At 43.8% G+C, this 23110-nt stretch overlaps 1 protein-coding gene and 1 pseudogene across 6 annotated transcripts in view; one reads left to right on the forward strand and one right to left on the reverse strand.

The window, feature by feature from the left end:
- Window positions 1-4245, reverse strand: part of PRELID3A (PRELI domain containing 3A) — a 35360-nt gene extending 31115 nt beyond the window's left edge. For 4 of the 6 annotated variants that reach the window (XM_041765941.1, XM_041765612.1, XM_041765520.1 and 1 more), the window contains exon 1: window positions 4142-4245. In XM_041765941.1, coding sequence (XP_041621875.1) covers window positions 4142-4173 — 32 coding nt within the window. In that variant the 5' untranslated portion in view covers window positions 4174-4245. Of the gene's footprint in view, window positions 1-1290; window positions 1348-4141 lie in introns of all 6 variants that reach the window. The other 2 variants (XM_041765787.1, XM_041765873.1) reach the window with 2 other exon arrangements.
- Window positions 4246-16154: 11909 nt separating this feature from the next.
- Window positions 16155-16620, forward strand: LOC121473734 (annotated as a pseudogene).
- Window positions 16621-23110: the final 6490 nt, after the last annotated feature.

Consider the following 23110-nt stretch of genomic DNA (forward strand, 5'->3'; position numbering starts at 1 on the left):
ACATTTTCTTAAAAATTAATAAACTGAGCCTATCACTTCAAGAACAACTGCCTATGTTTGCAGCCAAAGATAAAATTTGAGCTTTTGAATGCAAACCAGAATTTTAAAAAACTTGTATCCTCTGCCATGAGCCTGATGACTGCCCTATACTGTAAACCTGATGAACCCACATGTTCCAAGTGACTGGTGCAAGATGTCACAAAATCATACATGAGTGAAAGACCACTCATGGATAAGGCAGGCCAATTACTCTGGTCATTATGGTTTCAGATTTTCACGGTGACGGACTTCAGAAACTACCGCTTGTCTTGTTGTAGTAGTAAATTACTTAAAGTAGCCACAATCACTTTAAAAGACTATTAAAATACCACATGGGTTTTATTCATAAAGTGTGTGAGGCTGGGTTTTATTCACCTATTTGAACTGAAACAACACACTACAAAACACTGCGTGCTGAAGCAGGCAGAGTATCAAGCTATCTTCTATTACACCAGAAATTAGCAAAAACAAACAAACAAACAAACAGTGACACTCTTCTTACTAATTTTTGTGCTTCTGGACAATACAGGTGTGTTTTTTAATAAAAATGTTGCTTAGGGGCACCTGGATGACTCAGTGGTTGAATGTCTGCCTTTGGCTCAGGATGTGATCCCAGGGTCCTGGAATCAAGTTCTGCATCAGGCTCCCCTGCAAGGAGCCTGCTTCTCCCTCTGCCTGTCTCTTTGTCTCTCTCTCTCTGTGTCTCTCATGAATAAATAAATAAAATTTTTAAAATGTTGCTCATATTAATGAAGTGGGTTTATCATTATTGATTTTAATGGATTGATAAATATTTTTGAATTCATCAATTTTAAGTTCTAATATGTATGTATTGGTAGATAACACCCACATAAAAACTGTCTGGGGTACCCAATATTTTCCAAGAGTGTAAAGAGGTCCTGAGGCTGAAGAGTTTGAGAATCGCTGGCCTAAGTGGGGCCTTAATTAAATGGACCGGAAATATACACAGGGGTGGTCACTGCAGTATGATATGGAATAAAGGGGGAAAATGTAATGTCCCTTCAAATAAGAGAAAGGATAAATTGTGACATATTCATACAATGGCATATCACTCAGCTATGAGACACACACACACACACACACACTTCAAAAACACAGTGTCATGAAGAAAGGGAAATGGTCAAAAGATCTGTGCCATGTGATGCACTGATTTCCATTTTAAGACAAGTGACATTGTGTATTGCTTATGGATAAACATGCACACACACACATAAATGTAGTCAAACAGACCTTTGCAACACAGACCTTCAGAAGGTTGACACCCACCAAATTCAAAATCTTGTCTGCCTGTGGGGAGAAAGGAAGAGCACTGTAATGTTCAATTTCTCTTACTTAAGAGAAAAGGTGGTGGTGGGGGCGGTGCTTCTCCATGCTCCTGGCTGGAAAGCAAGCCTGCTGTAGGGCCTCATCCCTCCACAGCTCCGGACTCCCCTGAGATGGTTACTGCCTACTAGATACCTTTTCTGGCAGCTGCTGGAGTCCAAGGAGTGTATGACCTTGATGCTGCCAGCAATCTACTTGTGTTGGCTATTACTAAAGATTCTGTTCTAGGCCTATATGAAACCTCGGTCAATGCTGTGAGGATGAAATTTATAAACATGCTAATTTTTAATGCCCCTTTTTATACGTTTGTATTTCAGTCCTGTGTCTTTTATTACTATTTAAACTATACTGAACCCTTTCCAGGTAACACACATGCTGATTCTGATGGCTTTCCCAAAGGGCTCTCCATTTCCGTAAGTGTGTCATATAGTTCTCTGCTACTCTCTACTATTCCCCATCTCTAGGCCCTGGGGTTTGTTTGTTTGCTTCTTTCTTTTTTTAAGATTTATTTATTTATTTGAGAGAGAGAGAGAGAATGAGAGGGAGAAGGAGAGAGACTTCCAAGCAGACTCTGCACTAAGCACAGAGCCAGATATGGGGCTTGATCTCATGATCCTGAGATCACAACCCGAGCTGAAATCAGCTTAGCTGACTGCACTACCCAGGTGCCCCTGAGCCCTGGGGTTTCTTCAGAACGTGGACACAAGAGGAAAACCTGATAAACGCCACATTTTTTGTGCTTATTTCTTGCCTTTTAAGAGTAAATTTATTAACTTCCTATCAAAATTCACCTGACAGCAATAAATATATAAAAAGGAAACAAGTATAGAAAGAAGAAGAAAAAGAAAGAAAAAGAAAGGTTTGTAATCCCCAAAGGAAAAGGAAATCAGTCATTTTAAGGGACTAAGCAAAGGGAAACTCCTTAATAAGCCTAGCTGGAAACCCAGGCTTCCAATTTTGTACTGTCCTACAGATGATAGTCTGCCATCACAAGTATCCTGTCATTTGCCACCTGTCTGCCACAGGGGCTACCAAACATCATCCTTAGCCAGTTGCATTCCATATTCCACATTTGCCAATTTTAAACTCAAAAATCACCAGCAGAGGATCAGCACCTAGTCCACAGCAGCTTGGAATTCTTTGGGTGGATAGCCTCCCTCATTCTGGAAAGGCACCTGGTTTCCTTGAGATTCCTCAGCCTCTCACTGAGCATGCGTGCGCCAGGCACCAGTAGAGAGTATCAGGGACACAAAATGAATGAGGTAAGGAATAAAGGACTGATACATGCTACCATACCAGGAACCTCAAAAAGATATGTTCCAAGTAAAAGAAGCCAGGCACAAATAACCCTATACTGTATGATGACATTTATAAGAAATGTCTGGAAAAGGCAAAGCTATAGAAATAGCAGATCAGTGGTTGCCTGGAGCTGGGATCGAGTAGTGGGTACCTGTGAATGGGAATGAGGAGTCTTTGTAGGATGACAGAAACATTCTAAAACAACTATGGTGATGGTTGTTCAACTCTGTAAATGGGCTAAGAATCATTGAATTGTACACTTTAAGGGGGTGAATTTTATCAATAGTGCTGCTTGTTAATCAACCTTTCAATTTCATGAACTCCTAGGGCAGTCCTTCTCAGGTGTTCAATGAGAAAACTGAGCCCCACTGCCTGGGCACACCGTTTGCAATGACTTAATCTCTCCCCTCTGCATCCTGATGGTGCCAGTTATGTCCCAAATTGAGCAAAGAGTCTCTGGAGTCATTCTCACTGGGGCTTTCACTGGATCTCTCAAGGAATCCCAGTTGAGAAAGGCTGCAGGCTGTGCAAAAATCAACACTAAAATTGAATCCCATAAAGTCTAAAGATCTCATTAAAAATAATTTCAGAGGTTTTAAACCACTTGATAAATTTTTATTAAAATAATTTTACATAAATAGGCCAAAGGATGACAATTCCATTTCATGCAGCATTTTCTTTTGCAAAAACGAAATGCTTCTCTAAGTGGGGCCAAGGAATCTTTAAAAATCTTTGTTCCTTTAAAAAATATTAAAGGATGATTTCACCGTGTCGCGCATCAAGGGACTCAGGAAAAGACACCGTTTAGGCCACGAGGGTACTGTACTCTTAAACAGTTCTGTTCTCCATGCTGGCTTGGAGCCTTCCACGCCCACAAGTGCATTCGGGGTGAAGGTCCCCCACAAGCCTCGTCCACATCTGGCTTCCTCCCAGCGCACAGCTCCCCGTCTGTGTTCGGCTGCACTGCACGATCTCCGCGGAGGACCGCTCTGCAGGCCTCGGTTCTCCTGCGCCGCTCCCCCCGCCCCGGGCCTCCGTGCACCCTAGGGCGCCCTGCCGCGGGAGGCCCTCGCCCGTCCCCGCCGTACCCCACCCCCCGCTGGCTGAGGTCCTTCCCCGCGCCTCGCCCTCCGCGGCCCCCGGGAAGGCCGCCCCCGCCCCCGCCGCCGCCCCCGCCCCGGGCTCCCACGGTCCCAGCCCTGCCTCGGCGCCTGGCAGCCCAGCCCCTCCCTCACACAGACCGCGCGGCTCCGCGGTCCTCTACCCGACGACGCCCTAGGAGGGCAGAGCCCGGGCCGTGGAGGATGCTCGGGCCGCGGTCTGCGAGCGGCCAGCGCGGGGCCGGGCGGGCTCGGCGAGGGCGGGTCTGGGGTCCAGCCTCTCCTCGGCCGCCCCCGCGGCTCGCGGGCGGGGGGAGGCGCAGGTCCGGACCCCACCGTGGCCCGCAGCCCGACCTCACCCGAACACGTGCTCCGAGCTCCAGATCTTCATCGCCGCCGGCCGCCGGCACCGGGCGCGGGCTCCCGACTCCGGCTGCGCGCTCCCGACTCTGCGCGCCCGGCTCCTCCCTCCCGGCGCCTGGGGGCGGGGCCGGCGGGGCGGGGGCGGGGGCGCGCGCGGCGGGGGCGGGGCCGGCGGGGCTCGGCGGGGCTCGGCGGGGCTCGGCGGGGCTCGGCGGGGCTCGGCGGGGCTCGGCGGGGCTCGGCGGGGCTCGGCGCGGCCCGGCGCCCTCGGGCACCGCCCGCTTGCCTGTCCCTGGGCCACGAGGGTGGTGGCGGCTAAAAATAGCGATGCAGGCCTCGGCCGTGGGCGCGGATGGGGTTCCTTCGCTGCGGCAGGGTGGTGCGCGGACAGCACTCCCTGCAAATGCAGGGATGGGAGGTGAGGGACTCATTCTCATTGGTCAGGTTGTCCAAATTCGCCCAAAGCTTTTTCCAGCCAGGCTGCTTTCTACTGTTGGAAAATATAAAGAAAAACAAAAATCTCCTGCCAGCCCCCCAGAAAACTCTCCAAGGGAATGGAAGAGACAGAAAAGAGTTAGTATTGAGTCAGCATTAAACCAGAATGTAGTGCGCATCATAGGCGGTCCCCTACAGAGATTGCAAAGACAGCAGGAAATCCCCGACATCCATGTTCTCACGTGAGAGGACTCGACAGCAGCTTTTGTCACACAGAATTCACCCTAAATTTTCCTGGTAATTAGAGTGGCTGTTTTTGTTTGCTAATTATCTTTATCCAAAGGAGCAATAAAAATCTCATGTCGTTACCATGGAAGGTAGATTTAAAGCCAGGTGCTCCTGGAAATTGAGCTAACATTTCAAAGACATGGCTCCCAGGACCTTGAGCAAAAACGTTGCTGGATTGAAACTGGCAAAAGGCCTACAAAGCTTTTCAAAAATATTCACACACATCTTAAAAGGACAAAGAACTTACAAGTTTTCTAGAGTAAATGCTCTTCAAGAAGGGAAAGAAGAGGTTTTTTTTCCTTTTGCACCAGGGAAAATTCAGATTTTTTTCCACACTGCCACAACCAGAGTCAGGTACAAAGAAGCAGGTGCATTTGCTTCGACGTGGATGGAACTGGAGGGTATTATGCTGAGTGAAATAAGTCAATTGGGGAAGGACAAACATTATATGGTCTCATTCATTTGGGGAATATAAGAAACAGTGAAAGGGAATAAAGAGGAAAGGAGAAAAAATGAGTGGGAAATATCAGAAATGGAGACAGAACATGAGAGACTCCTAACTCTGGGAAACGAACTAGGGGTGGTGGAATGGGAGGTGGACAGGGGGTGGGGGTGACTGGGTGACAGGCACTGAGGGGGCACTTGATGGGATGAGCACTGGGTGCTATTCTATATGTTGGCAAATTGAACACCAATAAAAAATACATTTATAAAAAAAAACAAAGAAGCAGGTGCTTGTTTTGTTTTTTGATTTTTTAAAATTTATTCATGAGAGACACAGAGAGAGAGAGAAAGAGAGAGAGAGAGGCAGAGCCACAGGCAGAGGGAGAAGCAGGCTCCATGCAGGGAGCCTGACATGGGACTCGATCCGGGGTCTCCAGGATCAGGCCCTGGGCCAAAGGCAGTGCTAAACTGCTGAGCCACCCAGGCTGCCCCAGGTGTTTGATTTGTAAGGAAGACAAAGCTGTGCAGAATGAGATGGGGGGTGAGGGCAGGGGACCTCTAGCCTGCTACTGAATCCCAGCACTTAGCACAGCACCTGGCACTGAGTGGGCGTCCAGAGCCTGTTTGTACAAAGAGCTAGTGAAGTGGAAAGAGCACACAGAACCAGCCAGAAGATGGCTCTGCCATCTACTCACATTGACCTTTACTGCCTATGGCTTTAACCTTATAGTAATCTTTTAAAGTTGGTGTTACTATAGCTGTTTTATAGATGAGCAAACTGGGATTCAAGGAGGTATAAAAGCTCTCTTGGTGTTCACACATTAAGGGATGGAGCTGAAAACAAGCACTGGCCATTCCCAGGCCTTGCCTTGGCAACCTGAAAAGCAAGACAGGCTCTGTGCTTTCTAGAGGGGGTTAGGTAGAGAGTCCTCAGAGCAATGCAGATTGAAGAGCCACCTGGCTGATAAGGCCCATGGTGCAACTGCTGAAGCAGGGCTGTGTGTGGGGGTGTCCTTTCCTGTGGGAGGGCCTTTCCTTATCGAGGGCTAAGCTGCTGACAGACCTCAGCTAGCCATATAGGCCGGGACAGTGGGGTTTGCACGATTCCCCCTCACACCTCTGCTACCATAGCCCACAATTATGATCTGGCCGGTGTGGAACACTTCCTACGTGCTCAGCACTAGGAAGCTAGGTACTACTCTTTTGGTTTTTAAAAGGCATCATCAGGACACCTGGGTGGCTCAGTAGGTTAAGTGTTTACGTTCCGCTCAGGTCATGATCCCAGAGTCCTGGGGATATAGCGGAGAGTCAGGCTCCCTGCTCAGCAGGGAGTTTACTTCTCCCTCTCCTTCTACCTCTCCTCCCTGCTCATGCTCTCTCACTCTCTCTCAGATAAATAAAAAAAATAAACATCTAAAAAATAAAAATAAAAAGCATCATCATTTACAATCAGCATTTTCCACAAATGCGAATGGAGCATGAGGCTTAAGGAATGGCACTGTATGGTGAGTGAGTTAGAACACACTATAGGGGAGACAGCCCCTGTAGCTTGTTGCAGGTTTGAGAGTAATGAGCTGCTGAGTTTGCTTCGCACCATGTGAGGACCTCGCATATGGTGAGGTCACCATGTAAGACCTGACCAGGTAGCGCCTTGGTGCAGAGACCTGCTGTGTGGTGGTGGAGATAGTAGAATGGGGAAGAAACGAAGACCACCTTCTGTCTCTGCACCCTGCGACACAGCTGCACAGCCACTTGCCCATGCCCCACCCTCAGGTCTGCCACACAACTGTGGGTTCTCAGGAAGCCACTTAGGTGTCACCCCGTCTGTGAGGCTCCCCCTTGTGATCACATCAGCCTCCACACACCTCCCTCTGCGATTCACCACCCTGTATTAGGACCGTCGGCAGTTTTCTGGATAAAAACCTTTGGAGACCAGGAACTAGGTTATCCTTATTCTTGGTATTTCCAGAGTCTGAAACATAGTAGGTACACAATGAATCGATATTTGTTGAACCACAAACGAAAGTCATATCCCTGCTTGAAGTCCTATCCTGATACCTCCATTTTTGGTCAAAGACCACACTTTCCTTTGTGCTGGTACACCAAATCTGCTCCAGGAGCAGCAGCAGCTGCATCCCCTAGGAGCCTCTTAGAGATGGAGACCCTGAGCACCCCCTCAGCCCCACCACGCAGTGGGCAGGGTGGGCAAGGGGGCAGGCATTTGTGGTTTAATAAGTTCTCCCAGGGACTCTGATGCCAATGGAGACCAACTACTGCCTGTGATCCACCGGCCTGATCCACCAGCAGGATTGGGCAAGGTGCTTGTCATTATCAGATGCTCGCTCATACTATTTCTTCCAGCCAGAATGTGCTCCTCCATGCTTGTTCTGGAAGCATCTTCCAGATTAAAAAAGAAGTATATGCAAAAATTCAGAAGTGTGAGGGGGTACACTGCTCTTAGGAGGCTGTAAGTCTCCTGTGAGGCTGGATTGCAGGGCCCAGGGGGAAGCAGGAAGAGTTGAAACTAGAAAGGTAGACAAGGAGCCGTATCACAAAGGGCTTTATATTTCATTCCAAGAAGTTTAGGTTTTATTTTGAAGACATGGAGTTTTGACAGATTTTAGAGTTTGAGATCTCTAAAACAGTTCAAAATACAAGCAAAATCAGGGAAGTACACTTGGCTGGCTATGTGGTGCTTAGTGAAAAGGAGATGAAGATGCTGTATTACATCTTCCCCAGGAGCCTTGCCTATCCCAGGTCTGTATTCAGAGTTGCCTGGACGCCCTGGAGCCTGCCTGCCCCGAGGCACCTACGAGTCTCTACTGCAGCAGTGTGTGTGTGCTTATATCCCCAGGTGGGTGTCGTGGGTGTCTGGAGGAGAGGCAACCATGTGCTTTTCATTTTTCCATTCCCAGTCCCTGGAACAAAGGGGCTTAACACATTCGATCCGCTGAGTGAATAGGAGGATCTGCTCCAACTGCCTTTGGAGATGATAAGGGGCCACATCGTGAAAGGTTGAGTGGTGGTTCCAACCGTGGCTGTGTGTTGGAGGAATGGGAGGAGCCTTGAAAAATACTAATGCCTGGAACCCACCCAGGGGCTTTTATTTCATTGAATTGTCATGTGGTCTAGACTCAAGAGCTTGAAAAGCTCCCCTAGATGATTCAAAGGGATGGCTAATGTAGAAAGTGGTAAGAAGTAGACCAGAGGTCTGGTCCAGAAGCTGCTGCCCTAGCTAGCACAGAGGAGAAATGAGTGCTTGGGCTGGCACAGTAGGGATAAGACTTGGAAACACTTAAAGACCTTTTTTGTTTTTTTAAGATTTTATTTATTTATTTACTCATAGAGACAGAGAGAGAGAGAGAGGCAGAGACACAGGCAGAGGGAGAAGCAGGCTCCATGCAGAGAGCCCGACGTGGGACTCAATCCAGGGTCCCCAGGACACGCCCTGGGCTACAGGCGGCGCTAAACCCATGCGCCACCCGGGCTACCCCACTTAAAGACCTTATAATCAGTTGGGTTTAAAGGAGAAGGGAAGGAAGGATTACTCACCCTCCTTCCCTCTTGTGCTTCATCCCTGTCATTTACTGAAGAGTTGGTAGTTTGTCTTACAGGGTCCCTCTCTCCATCCCCGCTCCCTGACCCTCGCCATCTATTGCCTTTATTCTTTTTTTTTTTTTTTCCAAATTTTATTATTTTTTAAAGTAGACTCCATGACCAATGTGGGGCTCAAGCCCACAACCCCAAGATTAAGAGTCGTGGGCTCTAACAACTGAGCCAGCCAGGCACCACTATTGCCTTAATTCTTGGCACTATCAATACCTGTGTGGATCATCCATCCAGAAGCTCCAGCGTCTGATTCCTGGGCCTTCCGAACTTTAGATACCTTCATCCCCACTTGACTTCAGCCACCCACTTCCCACCAGGCCTGCTGCCTGGGTCTTGCTTATGTTTTGAATTTCACCTTAAGCATCTCAAGCTCCAATATCTCACTATGGGGGACTCTCTGCCTCCCTAATGGGACAATGACTGTATTTAGGTGGCACCTCTCTCACGTCAGTAAGTGTTCAGGGAAGGCAGATCCCACCCCACCTGCTTCAGTGCTGGGCTGAGGTCTGAGGGTCTGAGACTGGCTCAGGAGCCAGCTTGTGACCCAATGCTGGTCACTGAGCATGAGGGAGCCTGCTGTGAGGTTGCGGGGAGAAAGTTCCTTGCTCCAAAGATCAGAAAATATCATTTCTGTTGCTTTACTCCTGGAACTGGTCTGACCACCTTGCTACCAGCAGGAAGATGAAATCAGCACAAGAATGGAAATTTATAGGAAAAAGGCAGTATTGAACACCTTCTCAGCTGGCCTGAAATGCCCTTAGCTAGGGACTCACAGCCATGCCATAATAAATATTCTCATTACTTCATGTCACTTGAATTCACATTCTAGCATAAAGCCCCCAGCTGATACACCCACCCTCTGACCACAGCCTCCAGTCTTTCTCATCTCCAGAACACTCTGTTCCATCCCATTCCATCAGTGTCTCCTGACCTTCCTGCTGTCCCCACTCCTCCTAGGCCACAGTTCACACACAACTGATCCCAGTTCTCTCCTCTTCATGTTGGATGGATACTACAATCTACCATCTCTGGCCAGGGCCCAAAGACCTCTGTGCTACTGTGAGAAGTCATAATCTTACGAATAACTGCAGAGGGAACAAACAGGTGCCCTGTTGCATCCAGACCTTCTAAGGATACTTTTCCTTGTCTTTGGATAGCATCGTCCCCCAAGTGATTCCCAACCTTGACCACTGTCTCCATGCCTCCCCTTCAGTTCCTGTGCCCTCACTCTGGCCAGATGACTTTACTTCTTGCTAAAGGGAGACAATTAAACTAGGAGGTGTGATCTCTTTCAACTTCAGACCCTTTGCTTAAGACAGGTTGGGCCATACAGTGTGTTGTGTTGTTAACAGCGCCATCCTCAGAGGGAGGCTGCCCAGGTTCAACACTGGATCACCACCTACGAATTGTATGAACTTGACCAAGTTGATTAACTTGTCTGAGCCCCAGTCTCTTTGACCGTAGAATGGTTGAACAGGCTCGTGGCTGTCAGTGCCCGGCAGTGCCAGACACATACCAAGTGTCCAGTATGTAGTGGTTCTTATCACTATCTAGACCCAGGCCAAGCTCCCCTCCCACCCTCCAGTCTCAGGTGACCCCTGCTCTTCTTCTGGGTCCCCTGTCCCCTAGGCACCTGCTCCACAAGTCATCTCTTCTGTAGCACCCATTTCTTCCACACACGGAGCATTTCACTCCACATCCACCCTGGATTATAAATACAGCCAACTTTCAACTTGAAACCCACCCCCCCACAAAGCCCTTCAAATCTCCCCCTTGACTCTGCACCTGTCTGTGCATCCTTAGAGGAGCCCAGGACCTGAGCTCTTTCACTCACCTACTCATCCCAAACAAACCAGGTGGGTTGATTTTTCCTTGCTCGGGATTTGCAGAAAACTGAGGAGCAATTACTAACCACCCTCCACTTAAATAGGCAAAGATTTGTTTTTTTTTATTAAATGTAAAATGAGGGGCATCTGGATGGCTTAATCGGTTAAGTATCTGCATTCGGCTCAGGTCATGATCTCAGGAGCCTAGGATCTAGCCCCGTGTGAGTCTCCCTTCTTAGCAGGGAGTCTACTTCTCCCTCTCCCTCTGCACCCCCCACCACTCATGCTGTCTCTCTCAAATTAATAAATAAAATCTTTTAAAAAATAAAACAAATGTGAAATGAAACAACGTTCTTGTTCCATAGATTTATTTGAGCAGAGATAGAGCTAGCTCAGAGGCTGCTGGGCAGACTCACTGCACCCGTAGGCAGTTCCTGAACACTTAGCCAGAGGTGTAGCGAGCTCTGCACAGCAGCCAAGACAGATTCCAGCAGGTGTGCGGGTGTGCTCAGGGCCAGGTGACACACAGGTCTAATCCAGTGCCACCCAACAGCTCTTTGTTGTTCTTTTAGTTTTATGGTTTCTGTAGAACTCGAAAGGTGCCAGTGAAAAGAACAACTGGCCATGTGTTAGTTGGTTAAGCTGAACACAGGATATGGTTGTTTCCCCAGTAATCATTAGGCAAAGGTGACAACAGATTCTGCTGTTGACTGAACCTCCCGTAGCAGCACAAATCTGGATTGGTTGTTGTCATAGCAGCTGTGGGAATAAAAGAAAGATTTCCAAGGAATGGAGGACTTAGGAGCAAAAGTCATTCCTCACCTTGATCTTTGGCTGAAATTCCTCTTCCATATTTTTTGGCTTGAAAACCAGGGTCACTTGCATGGTTACAGAAGCAATGAGGGAAAGGATGAAGTACACATGCCATCCTAGAAGTTTATGGTGAGAAATGCCAAAGCTGTGTGTGTGAAGCTTGAAACTTCTCTTTAGCTACTACACTCCCCTGTAAGTATTATGAAATTTTTCTCCCCACTTCTCACCTCAGAAGTGTCCACATTTGCTCTTCCCGCTTTGTTATTGCTTATTAAATTCCATGTGCTATCATGGGCTCCTGAGATCATAAGGGTCTCGTTAGGGTCACCAGAAACCATCACATTCTCTGATCCAGTGGACATTGTTCGGCCCTGTTCCTCCTAGACCTCTCTAGTGCACTTGAACTACTGAGCTCTGACTCCTTGAATCTCTGCTACCTTGGCTCCAATGACATCTCATTGCTCCGTCATATTCCTTCTTGGTCTCCTTTGCAGATTCCTCTTCTTCCTCTGCCTTCTTCTGTTTTTCTCACTCTACACCTTCTCCCTGAGTGAACTCACCCAGTTTCATGGTTTCTACTAACTCCCAAACTTATATCTTGATCTCATTTCAATCCCAAGCCTCACACCCATCTATCCAATTACCCATGGGATTTTCCCTAGGTCCATACCTCAAACTCATCATGGCCCAAGAATCTTCTACCATAAGCAAATTCCTTTCCAGAATTCACTGTCCAGGGTTCTGGTATCACCCAGGCACCCCAAGCTAAAGTAGCTCCTTACCCCCTACATCCTACATCCAACAAATCATCAAGTCTTTTGAATTTACCTCTTACGGATTGTTTTAATCCATTCATTCTTCTATATACTCTAAGAGCCAATGTGATTTATTTTTTTAAAGACTTTTTTTTTTTTTTAAATTCATGAGAGACATATATAGAGAGGCAGAGACACAGGCAGAGGGAGCGGGAGAAGCAGGCTCCCTGCAAGGAGCCTGATGCGGGACTTGATCCCAGGACCTCAGGATCACAACTTGAGCCAAAGGCAGATGCTCAACCACTGAGCCATCAAGGTCCCCCAAGCCAATGTAATTTAGTCGTTGTAGTTAAAGGCATAGGTTTGCAGATGAACAGTCCTGCCTTCCTTTCTGCAAATTGCTTGACCTCTCCAAACATCCATGTCATGATCTATGAAATGGGAATACTAGCAGTAGCTACCCTGTAGGATTTGTGAGAATTAAATGAGAGTACAGGGAAAGTCCTTTAGCACAGTGACTGGTGGGCATTAACAAGTGTCAGCCATTCTCATGGTTGGTATTGGATTACCATCTGCCACCGCTGAGCTAGCCCAGCCCTTCACCACCTCTCTTCTGCGTTACTTGGCCCCCTACCTGGTCTCACTGCTGCTCAGCTAGCCCCACACAATGGTGCCATCTCCAGGCCCAAACATCACTCTTGTGTCATCAGCCTATGTCACACCCCCTTCTAAAGCTATGTTTGACTGCCTCTGGGTGCTGCTCCCTCCCAGGCCCTCCTGTGATTGCTCCTGCATGCTTCCACCATGACTCTCAGTGTACTGTTCTATCATGATGACATCCTTGTTTGTGTTTCTGCCTCTCCCACCAGATTGATGCTTATTAAGGCGGCAGATTTCTGGGTTCCACCTCTTACCTTTTACATTGGCACCTTGAGGGGAAACCCAGAAATAGGAATTTTTTTCATGAGCAGCCTAGGCAGTGGTAAGGCTCCCTGACGTGGGGAACGGAGTCCTCCACACGACTGTGAGCAATTCAAGGATGAGGCCCGAGCCTTACTCAGTTTTGTATATCCAGGACTGTCCAGGACCTGGCAAACAGTAAGCATTTGATAATTGCTTGTTCAGTGAGTCAGGGATGACTTCAGGGCAGTCATGAACCTGGGAGTGGCCTGGCTACAGGGCGGGTGTGTCTCCACCTGCAGTAACCAGTGGCAGAGCCATGCAGTTAAGTGCTCCAGGAAGCCGGATGGCCTCTTTCTGAAAGTCTTTCAACTGACAGACCTACTTTTCGTTTTATCAGTTTGGATTCGATATATTGAGATCTTGTGTCAAAATTTCATTTTTACAAGAGTCTGATGCTAAAAAAATAAGTTGGAAAACTGCTGTGCCAGAACGCTTTTTTAATTTAGAGAGAAAATAACCTCCAAGTAGGTAAGAAGTTTTAAAGGACTTTTAGAACTGTTTCTTGCCAGCCCGGGTGGCGCAGTGGTTTAGCGCTGCCTGCAGCCCAGGGTGTGATCCTGGAGACCCTGGATCGAGTCCCACATCGGGCTTCCTGCGTGGGGCCTGCTTCTCCCTCTGCCTGTGTCTCTGCCTCTCTCTTCGCTCTCTCTGAATGAATAAATAAATAAATCTTAAAAAAAAAAAAAAAAAGAACTGTTTCTTGCCCATTTGCCATGGATATTGCTTCATCCCGGGATTATAACAAAGATTTTATTTATTTATTCATGACAGACACACACATACACAGAGAGAGGCAAAGACACAGGCAGAGGGAAAAGCAGGCCCCATGCAGGGAACCCGATGGGGGACTCGATTCCAGGTCTCCAGGATCACACCCCAGGCTGAAGGCGCCACTAAACCGCTGAGCCACCGGGGCTGCCCTAGGTCATGATTTTTTTTTTTAATTTTTATTTATGATAGTCACACACAGAGAGGCAGAGACACAGGCAGAGGGAGAAGCAGGCTCCATGCACCAGGAGCCCGATGTGGGACTCGATCCCGGGTCTCGAGGATCGCGCCCTGGGCCAAAGGCAGGCGCTAAACCGCTGCGCCACCCAGGGATCCCTAGGTCATGATTTTTAAAAAACCTTTTACTTTGATTCCAATTAGTTAACATACGGTGTTACATTAGTTTCAGGTCTACAATATAGTGGGCGAATGGTTCCACACAGCACCTGCTGCTCTTTAGACTCTGATGTGTAATTGATCCTCAAATACAGGTAAAGACTGGATTTAAAGAGATTTCACACTGCCGTGCTGTCAGAACAAGATGGCAGAGGTCCATTGGCATCTAGATCTTCTAAGATCCTACATATATAATACCTTTGGAATCCACAGATATGTTCTCAAGCTAAATTCAGAACTATCCTGAACCTTAACACAGCCAAGATCCTTTGGCAGATTACTAAAATAGAGCATATCTCCCTGACCTTTTACTTTCTATGGCGTATGTTTCCATTACATAATTAATTCCTCTTCTCAACCCCTACATATAATTTCTGAAGTAAGTCCCTCCAATACACAGCTTAAATTTTGCTCTTTATTTCTTCTTCTGGGTACTTTATCCCATACAGCCTATGTAGTTTTTCATTAGAAACAGAAGATACCATTTCCTACCCAGCTTGCAAACCCCCTTCCCATTATGCCTGCTGGCATTGCAAACGATGGCTTATGACTAAGGGGGCGGTGTCCAAAACAATCATCAGTTTTCTCACAAGAAGACAGGACTGAGCAAAATCTAGGAGCTTTAGATTTGCATACAGTATTGTGGCCAACACTTTTAGAAAAATATTTGATTGTTGGGGCACTCGACTAGCTGAGTTCGTGGAACATGTGACTCTTGATCTGGAGGTTGTGAGTTCAAGCCTCATCTTGGGCATGGAACCTACTTAAAAGAAAAAAATTTCATCATTACCAAGTAAAATGGTGATTAAAAAGATTCTAAATGTTCTGCTGTTGTCATTCATGAAATTTGCACTGTTACAACTTGCATTGATGTCATGTCCTTCTTTTATTCATTATTATCTAGGAGATATTAATATTATGTCTCTAGGTTCCTTTACCAAGTTTTTGAAATGCACAATGCACGCTTGTCTGAGAGATGGATAGACCTTTCCTGCCACCTAGTGGGGAAATTCGGCGGCACAGCTGTGCTTGAACTGTCTCTGGTTCCTGGTCCCAAACATCTGTAAAAGATTGATTGATTGATTGATTGATTTATATTTTTTCTTTTAAAATATTTTTTATTGAAGTTTTATTCTAAATGATTTTTTAAAAAGTGTTTGCTTCGTCGTGGATGGAACTGGAGGGTATTATGCTGAGTGAAGTAAATCAATCAGAGAAGGACAATCATATGGTTTCACTCATACGTGGAATATAAGAAATAGTGAAAAGGGTTATAAAGGAAAGGAGGGGAACTGAGTGGCAAATAATTAGGGAGGTAAACCATGAGAGACTCCTAACTCTGGGAAACAAACAAAGAGTTTGGGAAGAGGAGGAGATGGGGGATGAAGTGACTGGGTGATGGGCACTAAGGAGGGCACTTGATGGGATGAGCACTGGGTGGCAAATTGAATTTAAATTAAAAAAAGAAAACTATTTTTTTAAAGAAAACTATTTTAAAAACAACTATATTCAACCTAAAAACAAAAAACAAGTGTTTACCAATCTCTCTGCTAGGAAATTATCCTCTGAATAGATACTGGCATATAGGTATATAAGTATAGATATGAATATAGATACATCAATAAGAATGTTCATTGTAGCGTCTGATGTACAAATAAATTGGAAACAGTGTAAACAGCCCTTGGTGGCGCAGGCGCACCGAGTGAACCAAGATGGTGGCTCCCGTGGATCTGGAGTTGAACAAGGCAAGGCCTTCACAGGACTTTAAGCCAAAGTTGTTGACATTCAGCAGAAGGTGAAGCTTGCAGACATACAGATTGAACAGTTAAACCGAACGAAAAAGCACGCACATCTTACAGATACAGAGATTATGACTTTGGTAGATGAGACTAACATGTATGAAGGTGTAGGAAGAATGTTTATTCTTCAGTCCAAGGAGGTAATTTACCATCAACTGTTAGAGAAACAGAAAATAGCAGCAGAAGAAATTAAAGAACTGGAACAGAAAAAATCCTACCTGGAGCGGAGTGTGAAGGAAGCTGAGGACAACATCTGGGAGATGCTGTTGGCACAAAGGGCACAGTAGGAAATCTCCAGCCGAAGCTTCCTGCCCCCTCCCATTCCTGGCAAGGGCAGGTGGGGGGCCCACGTGGAGAAACTTCTCTTCTGCCCTGGTGGACTTTTTATTTGGATGATCTCATAACCCTGTGTTTTCTACTTCATCATGATACCCCTTGGGACCCCAGTTCTGTATTTTTTATCCTGGCTCTATCTGCCACCCCTGTCCAGAACACTCTTCTCCCTTGGGGGTGAGTCACTCCCAGGAGAGGTAAGATGGGAGCCATACATTAGGGGAATATAAATAATAGTGAAAGGGAATAGAAGGGAAGGGAGAAGAAATGGGTAGGAAATATCAGAAAGGGAGACAGAACATGAAGACTCCTAACTTTGGGAAACAAACTAGGGGTGGTGGAAGGGGAGGAGGGCGGGGGGGGGGGGGTGACTGGGCGATGGGCACTGAGGGGGGCACTTGACGGGATGAGCCCTGGGTGTTATTCTGTATGTTGGCAAATTGAACACCAATAAAAAATAAATTTATTATTAAAAAAACAAAAAGATGGGAGCCATACAGATAGGGGAGTTCTGCCCAAGCCTATTAACTAGTTATGCTCCTTAGACCAATAAAAGGCATGTGTTCCCCCAGCCACCCTACGAAGTCTACCTTTCTTGAGCTGAAGGGTGAGAACCAAGGGCCAGAGAGGTAGAGGCTTTCAACCTCAACTCCTCCCTGACCTCTTTATTTAAGCCTTTGCTGATTCTTTTGTCCCTTTCTGTTCCTTTGAGTAAATCCCTCACCTTCTGAACCTCCATGCAAATAAGAAGGAAGACCGGGGGTATAGCTGAATTTAAGTAACCTTGGTGGCATGTTGAAAATGTTCTTCAAGAAAATGCAGTAATAAAGCAGCAGCACATCCAAAAATAAAAATAAAAACAAACAAACAAACAAACAGCCCTTGGTTAAAGCCAGTTCTATGCTTACCACAATGGAACTGATTAAAGAATGGGGTGTCACTATATGTTATAAACATACAAAAATACATGTTAAAAAAGCAAGGTGCATAAAGTATGATTTTATTCATGTAAAATACATTTTAGATGCTTGTAAATACATATAAAATAGATACACACAGAAAAAGAACTTTTAGAGAATTAGCTTTAAGCAGTAAGAATAAGAGATTGAGACTTTACCCTCCGTTTTGTGACTTCATATACTGATTGAAAGAAATTTTATCCTGAACTTATTATATTTCTCAGTTTTATTTGTTCTTGGTTATAAAACAAATATGTATTTATTATAGGATATTTGGGAAATAGAAGCATCAATTATTTTTTAAAATTACTTGTAACCTCAGCACTGAGGTTACATATAAAATATAGTACTTTCATGTTTTTAAGTTTTATTATATTTCATTTGGAAATTTTATGGCTCAAAAACAAGCAACAGTATGAAGAAGTACACACAAAGAAGTCTCAGAATATCCATGCCATCCTGCCACCTGTAAATAAGTGTTTTTACTAGTTTCTTGGATGTGTACTCTATCGACCAGCCCCAGCCCCCAGCAGTCCCTGATCCACCCCTTACATTGCTATGGATTTGCCTATTTTATCTCAATGGATATTCTATCTAAATGGATATTCTATCTAAACGGATTCATACATTTGTGGTCTTTTGTAATAGGCTTTTTTTTCACCAAACATAATGTTTTCAAGATTTGACCATGAATCAGTACTTTATTCATTTTTATGGCTGAATAATAATCCATTGGGAAGATATGCTATTTATCCACTCATCAGTTGATAGACATTTAGGTTGTTTTCAGTTTTTTCTATTATAAATAATATTACTATGAACAATTGTGTTAAAGTTTCTGTGTGGACATATGTTTTCATTTCTCTTGGGTATACATGTAAGTGTGGACATGCTGGGCTATATGGTAATTGTACATGTAACCTTTTGAGGCACTGACTGCCAGACGTTTCCAAAGCAATTTCATCCTTTTACTATCCTGCCAAGATGAGGGTTCTGATTTCTCCACCCTCTCATCAATACCCACTATCTCTTTTCAATCCTACAATGTGAATTAATCTCACTGTGGTTCTGATTTGACTTTCCCCAAAGGCTAATAATGTTGAGCATCTTTTACTGTGCTTATTGGCCATTCAACTGTCTTCTTTGGAGGAATGTCTATTTAAATCTTTTGCCCATAAAAAGCTTTAATGAGATATAATTCACATAACATACTCACCTATGTAAAGTGTATAAACAACAGCAAAAAAGAAAGTGCATAAATCAATGATCTCAGTTAATTTGCAGGGTGTAGAACAACCATCACTACAACCAATCTTAGGACATTTTTATCATCCCAAAAAGAAACACATATCCTTTAGCTGTCACCCTCCCAATCTCTTTCCCTCCTCCCATCAGCTTTCGGCAACTACTAATCTACTTCTGTTTTTATAGATTTGCCTATCTGGAACATTTCATGTAAATGGATTTGTACACTATATGGTCTTTTGTGTTTGGCTTCCTTCACTTAGTATAATGTTTTCAAAGTTCATCCATGTTGGGGCATATATCAAACAGAATTCTGTTACTTTTTAAGGCTGAATAATATTCCATTACCTGTACATTACCATACTTTGTTTATCCATCCATCACTTGATGAATGCTTGGGTTATTTCCACTTTTTGGCTGTTGTGATAATGCTTCAATTAACACTGCTGTACAAATATGTTTGAATCCCTATTCAATTCTTTTGGGTAGAAACCTAGGAAGGGAACTGCTGGGTTGAATGGTAATCCTATGTTTAGCTTTTGGAGCAAATGCCAAACTTATCCACAACAAATGCACCATTTTACACTCATATCAGCAATAAAGGAGGGTTCTGATTTCTCCACATTCTCACTTAAAAAAAAATTATTATAGCCATTCTAGTAGAAGTGAAGTAGTGTTTCCTTGTGGTTTTTAATTTGCATTTTCCCAATGACTAGTGATGTTGAGCATCTTTTCATGTGCTTATTGGTCATTTGTATATCTTCTTTTGAGGAATATCTATTCAAATCCTTTGCCCATTTTTAAGTTGGGTTATGTCTTTTTGCTACCAAGTTGTAAGAGTTAGTTATATATTCTGGATATTAAACCCTCATCAGATATATGATTTACAAATCTTTTCTACCATTCTGTAAGTTATGCTTTCACTTCCTTGATAACGAATGACCTTTGATATACAAAAGTTTTTAATGTTGATAAAGTTCAACTTATTTTGTCGTTGCTTGTGCTTTTGATATCATATCTAAGAATCCATTCCTTTTTTTTTTAATTAATTTTTATTGGTGTTCAATTTACCAACCTACAGAAAAACACCCAGTGCTCATCCCGTCAAGTGTCTGCCTCAGTGCCCGTCACCCATTCCCCTCCACCCCCTGCCCTCCTCCCCTTTCACCACCCCTAGTTCGTTTCCCAGAGTTAGGAGTCTTTATGTTCTGTCTCCTTTCCTGATATTTCCCAACATTTAAGAATCCATTCCAAGTCAAAAGTTATAAAGATTTACCTCTGTGTTTTCTTCTCAAAGTTTTATGGTTCTACTTGTTATACTTAGGTCAGTGATCCATTTGAGTTAATTTTTGTAGATGGTGTGAAGTATGGTTCAAACTCATTCTTTTGCATGTGGATATCTAGTTGTCCTAACACCATTTATTGAAGAGATTATTTTTTCTTTAATTGATTGGGCTTGGCACCTTTGCCAAAATCAGTTGGCCATAGATGTATAAGTTTATTTCTGGATTCTCAATTCTGTCTCGTGTGTCAATCCTTATGCAAATACCACACCATTTTGATTGTTATATAGGTGAGAAGTGTGAGTCCAACAATTTTATTCCTTTTCATGATTGTTTTGACTATTTGGGGCCTCCTGCAATTCCATATGAATTTTGATGATTGGTCTTTACTTCTCTGAAAAAAAAAAAAAAAACCTCTAGAATTATGATACTAATTACACTGAATCTGCAGATTGCCTTGGGCAGTATTTCCTTTTAAATAATATCTTAAAAAAATAAATAAATAATATTAAAGCTTCCATCCCATTAACCTAAGATGTCCTTCCAGTTTTGGGGGGGGGGGGTTCTTTCAGTGATGTTTTTTAGCTTTCAGTGTGCTAGTCTCTCACCTCCTTGATTGAATCTCTTCCTACATATTTTATTCTATTGGATGCTATTGTGAATGGAATTGCTTTCTCTTTTTTTAATTTTTTTTAAGATTTTTAATTTATTTATTCATAGAGACACACAGAGAGAGAGAGAGAGAGAGAGAGAGAGAGGCAGAGACACAGGCAGAGGGAGAAGCAGGCTCCATGCAGAGAGCCCGACGCGGGACTTGATCCAGGGTCTCCAGGATGACACCCTGGGCTGCAGGCGGCACTAAACCGCTGCGCCACGGGGCTGCCCTGGATTTGCTTTCTCAATTTCCTTTTTGGATTGTTCATTGCAAATATGTAGAATGCGTGATTTTTTCCCCATTTTTTTGCGCTAAAATGAAATTATAGTTAGTTAACATACAGTGTAATAATAGTTTCAGGTGTACAATATAGTGATTAAACACTTCAATACTACACCCTGTGCTCATCACAAGTGTCCTCTTTAATACCTATCACTTATTTCACCCATGACCCCACCCACCTCTCCTCTGGTAACCATCAGTTTATTCTCTATAGTTGAGAATCAACTTCTAGGAAGCACAATTGGTTTTTGTGTTTTAATCTTGTACATAGCAACTTTGCTGAATTTATTTATTGCTTCTAGTGACTTTTATGGATTCTTATTTTCTAAAAATAGAATTATGTCATCTGTGAATTCAGATAGTTTTACTTCTTCCTTTCCTATATGAATGCCAACTATTTCTTTTTCTTGTCTATTTGATCTGGCCAGAACTTCCAGTAAAATGTTGAATAGTAGTGGTGAAAGTAAGCACCCTTGTCTTGTTCTTAGAAAGTTTTTAGTCTTTCACCATGAAGTATGAAGTTAGCTGTGGTTTTTTTTTTAAGATCTTATTTATTTATTTGAGAGAGAGAGAGAGAGAGATGGAAAGACAGAGATAGTGAGAGAGAGCATCAGTGGGGAAGAGCGGGAGAAGCAGACTCCCTGCTGAGCAGGGAGCCCAATGTGGGACTTGATCCCAGGGCCCCAGGATCAATGACCTGAGCTGAAGGGAGATGTTTAACAGACTAAGTCACCCAGGTGCCCCAAGCTGTGGGTTTTTCACAAGTGCCCTTTACTATGCTGAGAAGGTTCGCATTTACTCCTTGTTTTCTAAGTATTTTCTATCATAAGATGGTGTTGGATTTTGTCAAATGCCTTTCCTGTATCAATAGAAATGATCATTTTTACCATTATTTTAATGTGATGTGTTACATCGATTTTCTTATGTTGAACCAACACATTCTGAGATAAATACCACTTGGTGATGATGTATAACTTTCAAATATGTTATTGGCTTTGGTTTGCTGGTATTTTGTTGAGAATTTGCACATAAATACTCATGAGGGATATAGGTCTGTAATTCCCTTTTCTTCTGATGTCAGTCTTTGGTATCAGGGTAATGCTGGCCTCATAGAATGAGTTAAAAAGTGTTCTTTCCTCCTATATTTTTGGAACAGTTTGTCAAGGATTAGGGTTCATTCTTTTTTAAATGTTTTGTAGAATTCATCAGCAAAGCCATCTAATCCTGGTCTTTTGTTGTTATAAGGTTTTTATTCCTGGTTCAATCTCTTAACTTGCATAGGTTTGTTCAAATTTTCTATTTTTTCTTGAATCAGTTCGGGTAATTTTTGTGTTTCTAGGTATTTTTCCTAAGTTATCTAGCTATCAGCATATAATTACTCATACTATTATATCATTTTTATGTGTGAGTTTGATAGCAGTGACTCACTTTCATTTCTAATTTTAGATATTTGTGTCTTCTCTCCTTTTTGTCAGTTTAGCTAAAGGTGGATCAATTCTCTTGATCTCTTCAAAGAACCAACTCCTGGTTTCATTGAGTTTCTTTACTGTTTTTCTGTTCTATTTTTTATTTATCTCTCTTTTAATCTTTACTTTTTTCCAGTCTTGGGTTTAGTTTGATCTTCTTTTTCCAGTTCTTTAGGTATAAAGTTATGTTGATGATTTGATATCTTTCTTCTTTTTAAAATATAGGCATTTACAGCTACAAATTTCTCTCTGAGCAATGTCTTCACTACTTTCCAAGTTTTGGTATCTTGTGTTTTCATTAACACAAAAAACTGCTGCTTGGGGTGCCTGGGTGGCTAGGTCAAGTAAGCAGCCAACACTTGGCTCTGGCTCAGGTCATGATCTTAGGGTCCTGGGATTAAGCCCCACATCAGGCTCCCCTGCTCTCTCTCTCTCAAATAAATAAATAAATAAATAGTTTTTAAAAACCCCAAACCCAAAAAACACTGCTGCTCTACAGCACCATCCTCCTCCTCTTTATGTTATCATAAATTGCACCTTTATTTAATGTGTGTTCAATAACCTAAATTTATAATGAATTTTATGTACTTGTCTTTTAAAACATGTAGGAAATAAAAGATGGAGTTAAAAGACAAAAATACAATGA

This window comes from Vulpes lagopus, chromosome 1 (assembly GCF_018345385.1).
Source record: "Vulpes lagopus strain Blue_001 chromosome 1, ASM1834538v1, whole genome shotgun sequence".
In the NCBI taxonomy this organism is placed as follows: Eukaryota; Metazoa; Chordata; class Mammalia; order Carnivora; family Canidae; genus Vulpes; species Vulpes lagopus.